The sequence below is a fragment of the Molossus molossus genome, unplaced genomic scaffold, assembly GCF_014108415.1.
Source record: "Molossus molossus isolate mMolMol1 unplaced genomic scaffold, mMolMol1.p scaffold_m16_p_13, whole genome shotgun sequence".
In the NCBI taxonomy this organism is placed as follows: domain Eukaryota; kingdom Metazoa; phylum Chordata; class Mammalia; order Chiroptera; family Molossidae; genus Molossus; species Molossus molossus.
Window position 1 is genome coordinate 85,102,845 of NW_023425348.1, and position 5,645 is coordinate 85,108,489.

Below are 5,645 nucleotides of genomic sequence, written 5' to 3' on the forward strand. Positions count from 1 at the left end.
TGATCACTGACCCCAGACTTGGGGCAGGGGCAGGGTTTTTAGATATGCCAGGACCTTTAAAAGGCCTCTTTCGTGTCCTTCATTTCCCCTCCCACCTCTCCAGCACAGAACAGAGAGGAAGCCCCCAGCAGTCATGGGTGCGAGAGACACAAAAGATCTGCCGAGACCCTTCCAGGACCTGCTGGCAGCTGGTCCCGCCCCATCCTCCCTGCTTCCTTTCTCAAGTTGTGATCATCTCTGCAGACCCTGGGAGATCGCAAACAGAATGATTGCCCCCTAGGCTCCAAAGGGGACGTCCTGTGGCTCTCACCTAGGGAGCCCTCTGGCACTGAGAGGCTCTCGGGAAAGGCTTCAGCCATGACTCCCCTGCTCAGAAGCCCCACCCTCCGTGGCTCTAGGCCCTGAAGTAGCTGCTTCCCTATGCCACTGACTCCTGATTCCAAGGACACAGCCCCAGCCCCGATGGCCTCCATTCAGCACTGCCGTTGCCAGCTGCCTAAGATGGGAGACACCTGGTCCCAGTTGCCCTGGCCTGGGCCCCCCCATCCAACCATGCTCCTGGTCTCCCTCCTCTTGGCAGCTGGGGTGATGCACTCGGACGCGGGCACCAGCTGCCCGGTCCTGTGTACATGCCATAACCAGGTGGTGGACTGCAGCAGCCAAAGGCTATTCTCCGTGCCCCCAGACCTGCCAATGGACACGCGCAACCTCAGCCTGGCCCACAACCGCATCACCGCCGTCCCGCCTGGCTACCTCACGTGCTACATGGAGCTCAGGGTGCTGGATTTGCGCAACAACTCCTTGACCGAGCTGCCCCCGGGCCTCTTCCTCCATGCCAAGCGCTTGGCACACCTGGATCTGAGCTACAACAACCTCAGCCACGTGCCGGCCGACATGTTCCAGGAAGCCCACGGCCTGGTGCACATCGACCTGAGCCACAACCCCTGGCTGCGCAGGGTGCACCCGCGGGCCTTCCAGGGGCTGCTGCAGCTCCGAGACCTGGACCTCAGCTTCGGGGGCCTGGCCTTCCTCAGCCTCGAGGCCCTCGAGGGCCTGCCGGGGCTGGTGACCCTGCAGATTGGCGGCAATCCCTGGGTGTGTGGCTGCACCATGGAGCCCCTGCTGAAGTGGCTGCGGAACCGAGTCCAGCGCTGTACCTCAGGTAGGGGAGGGCGCAGGACTGGGGGCCTGGGAAAGGAGGGTTCTGGCCTCACTAAGAGGAAAGGCTCCTACGAAGGGAGGACTTACAGATCTTGAGCCCGTACTGTGTGCCTTGATTTGTGCTCGCCTCTCTGTGCAGGGCTTTTTCACTCCGCAAGTATTCGTAGTCCTTGCTTTGCAGACTGGGCACGGGTACCCATTCACCAGTCAAACAGAGGCCGCCCTTGCCTCTGTGGCACTGATGACCTAATGAGGCAGACAGACAGTAAACAAGTAAGAAGAGCTAATAATACACCGTGTGTATAGTTTTCACGTGACCAAGAACTTGGCGAGCATGCTTTTATCAACCCCCGCTTTTATCACCCCCATTTTCCAGGTGAAGAAACTGAGATTTATAACCGTGAAAGCAGTAGCCCAGTATTACTCATTTAGAAGCTGGTGGCGCCATAGATAAAACTCGAGTGTGTCTGTCTTCTAAGCCCCATTCTGCTCCATCAGACTGCTTCTTACGTGCTCTAGTGCTGACAAGTCTGGCAGAAATAAAAATGGCTCACTCTATTTGTTTTAGTACTTACTGCCACACTCTGTTTTAAGTGTATTATATATCTTAGCTTATCTCATCCTCACATGAACCCTAGTGAGCTTCCCCCCCTCTATAGAGGGGAAAACCGGAGCACAGAGAGGTTCAGTCGCTTGCCCAAAGTCACAGCGCTGCTAAGTGTTGGAATCAGGAATTGAACCTTTGCAGCCTGGCTGCCCTCTGGCTGTATCCTGAAGTGTCAGGTTCTAGTCTGACAAGAAGAGTCAGAGCCTGAGTTCTGGACTGGCCAAAGGGTCTCTGCAGCATCCTGCCAGATTTAAGCATGGTATGAAGAGTTGAGAGGAGAAACTGGGGTGTGATGATTTAACCAACCAATCCCAGCTGGGGGTGGATTGGGGACTGAAGGAACCTGAATCACGCAGGTTTGATGGGCCCTGGACACACCCACTAGTGTCCGAACCTGGTCTAGAGGCAGGCAGTGTTCAGCGTGGCCCCCATCACCAGCTCTTCGGTGGTGGCACTGAGCTATGACACAAGCCCCCTGCAGAAGAATGACAGGAATAGCTGAGGGCACTATCCCAGGGGATTTCCCAGAGCCTGGGCGCAGAATATGTTCAGAAGTGATGATGAACGAGGTAGGAGGGAGAGGAGGACTGAGTGGGCAGTCCCGGACCAAAATAACTTGGGTGAGGGGGAGGGCTGTGGGTCACGATTCCCATGTTTCCACAGAGTGGTGGGAGGATGTTCTCTGGGACCAAGATAGCTGGGGACTGAGATGGAGCGATGGTAGGGGACCTGAGGGGGAGGCTACATGGAGCAATCTTCCTACCTGCTCAACCTTGGCAAGCTGCATCTCCTCCCCTCTCCTGTGCACTAGGGACAGAAGGGGCACTCTGGGGCGCTAAGCTTCCACCACACCTGGGCTCCTCCTTTTCTGGGATCTGTGAGGTCCCTACTGCTCGTCAAAAGAAGCTCAAACTCCCGGGGAGCGGAAGGATGCAAGATCCCATCAGTGCAGCCTCATGTCAGTACAGATGGGGGACCCGAGCTCCAGAAAGGGAAAGTGACTGTCCACAAACCAACAGCGCGAAAGCAAGTATACCACAGCTAAAAACCAGGTTCCCTGCTCCTCCACAGAACACAGTTTGTACCACACCACACTTCAGGGCAGTTCCTCTTGGGGGCAAAGAACTCGCCAGTGTAGGGGGACTAAGCAATCCTCTTCCCTTTGTCTTTTTCTGCTGCTTCTCCCTTTTTCTTGGGATTGCAACTACTATCCACAAGTTTTAGACAAATCCCAACACAGAGAAACATAAGGGTGCCCTTGGGATATAGCTTAACTTCAAGACTGACCTCTTCACTTACCAAAGTTTTGTCAGCCCCAGGCTCCCATCCTGCACTCTGGTGGGGTCCTGCCACATGCCCTCAGAGCCTCCTCTAGCTGGTCCACACCAATTGCCTTCAGTGTCTCCATACTCCCCAGCTCTGCATTGTGTCACCATCACCCCAGTCAGGCACGCCGTAGACTTGGGAGTTCAGCATCTTCCAGTTGCAAGAGAAAGCCTCCTGCAGGTCAACTCCAAATAATCTTGTCCTGGGCAGGGTCTGGAGTACCGTGCATACAGCCTACAGGGTCTCTTCAACATGGAGTTGGGGACAGGTTGCATTCTTTTTCTGAACCTGACTCCCCATTTCTAAGGAGACGGATGCTCACCCATTTCCCAGAAGGGTCCATCTAAAGCCATCATTTTATCCTTTGCCCTCAAAACCAACAGCATGAGTAGAAAAGCATTTTGCACCATATAATTTAGAAAACTCCTTGACATTGACTCTGTTAGACAATTAGGTTAGATTCTTTCCCCCTTTTATATGTTCCCTCTTCATGAGAGCAAGAAGGCAAACAAAGAAAATAAAATAATAACAATAAGACTTGTCCAAGGTGAGAGCATCATGAATCTGGACAAAGGAATGGCAGAACTGCTAGCTGCATGCCACTTCTGCCCCCAGGGCAGCGTAGGATGGAACTGTTGCCAGTAATCAAGCACTTGTACACGTGACCCTGGAAGGATGAGGTGGGACCATCAGTGATGGAGAGAATGGAACCCACCGAAGGAGAAGTCCTCTTCTACAGAGATCTGTGTGCAGAATATGACCCCCTCTGGCTTGTCCAGAGAGACCAAAATAGGATAATAACAAAAGCACACACTTAGTATTTTTCTATATACCAAGAACATATCATTTATATGTGTTGACTCATTGATTCCTCACAACAACCTTCTGAGGTAGATACTGTTATTATCCTCATTTTACAGAGGAAGATGCCAAGGCACAGAGGGTTTAAATGACTTACCCTCAATCACACAACTAGGGAGGGGTAAAGAGAGGATTTGAACACAAGCCAATAGCTCCAGAGCCCATACTCTGAAGCGTACACTTTGTGTATCTGAAAAAACCACATGGGGAAGGAGAAAGACCCAATGCAGAGTTATTTTTCTGTTAGATGAAATTATTTATTCACATGTTCATTTAATGAAGATTCATTGGGCATTAACATGGACAGGACATGGTTCTGATGCTAAGAATACTATGAGACATGCTTATATTCAAGGTGGCGGAGATAGATAATAAACCAGCTGTCCGACAATGGTAAATACTGGCGAGAAAAATTAAGCAGAGAAGGTAAAATAGAAAATGCCTAGAGAAAGGTGAAGTAGATGTTACTATTTTATACAGCATTATAAGGGAAGGCCTCCCCAATAAGGTGATATTTGAGCAGAGTCCCAAAGGAAGTGAGGGACCAAGCTATGCAGAGATCCAGAGGAGAAGCTTCCTCACAAGGGGACACCCTCACATGTCCCTACCCCAGATGGGACATGCTCAGGTGCTGGAATAATGACGAGGAGGTATGAATGGATGAAACAGAGTGACCAAGGAGCAGAGTGGAAAAAATGGGGAGAAGTCCTTGCAGCCCCTGGTGAGGACCTTGGCTTTCCTTCTGTGGGAAGATAAAAAGCAGAGAGTGAGATGACAGGGCATCAGGTTTGAATGGGTCGCTCAGCCAGTTCTGATGAGATAGTTCAGGGGCAGAAGCTGTGAGACCAGTTGGAAGGCTGTTGGACGAGATCATGGTAGCCCATGAAAGCCCTAGTTCTATCGTTAGTAGTGGCTGTTGAACTTTAGGCAACTTACTCAATTCTCCCAACAGTGATCTCCACATTTATAAAAATAGGTGCAAAAAAATTTGCCTTGAGGGCTGTTGAGGGGATTAAAAAAGATAAGTAAAACTTTTGGTACAAAAGAAACTCACCTTCTCCTGGGTGGGGTGGGGGACTCTCCATTTCATTCTGTCTCCCCAGGCCTCTCACCCTTCCTGGATTCTGTGTTACAGATTCTCAGCTGGCTGAGTGCCGAGGCCCCCCTGAAGTTGAGGGTGCCCCACTCTTCTCCCTCACTGAGGAGAGCTTCAAGGCCTGCCACCTGACCTTGACCCTAGATGATTACCTCTTCATCGCGTTCGTGGGCTTCGTGGTCTCCATCGCATCTGTGGCCACCAACTTCCTCCTGGGCATCACAGCCAACTGCTGCCACCGTTGGAGCAAAGCCAACGAAGAGGAAGAGATTTGACGTGGGTGCCTGGCCTCTCTCCTTGCTACCAACGACCACTGCTGTTGACACCAGACACCCTTCCTGGCTGCCTACTCAGGCCTCATGGTGCCCTGCCCACCTCTGTCATAGCTCAAGCAATGTCAGAAAACTACTTTTGAGTGAGCTTCTATTGTGGGCCGGACACTGTGCTAGGAACTGGCAGTGGTAGATGAATTCACTTACTCCCTGCCCTCCAGGCACTGCCGTCTGGTAGAGGAGAGATTCAAAAACTGTTCCCTTTAAGACAGACTGTTGGTATTCTGAGCACATAGCTACAGAAGCCCAGAGGAGGGGTCGT

The 5,645-nt window shown here is 51.9% G+C and overlaps 1 protein-coding gene across 1 annotated transcript; it reads left to right on the forward strand.

Moving 5' to 3' along the window:
- The first annotated feature begins 357 nt into the window (after positions 1-357).
- Positions 358-5,326, forward strand: LRRC55 (leucine rich repeat containing 55). The gene is made up of 2 exons (XM_036260122.1): positions 358-1,162; positions 5,091-5,326. Exons 1-2 carry the CDS (start codon positions 421-423, stop codon positions 5,324-5,326), a joined length of 978 nt encoding a protein of 325 aa, XP_036116015.1. The 5' UTR covers positions 358-420.
- The last annotated feature ends 319 nt before the right edge of the window (positions 5,327-5,645 follow it).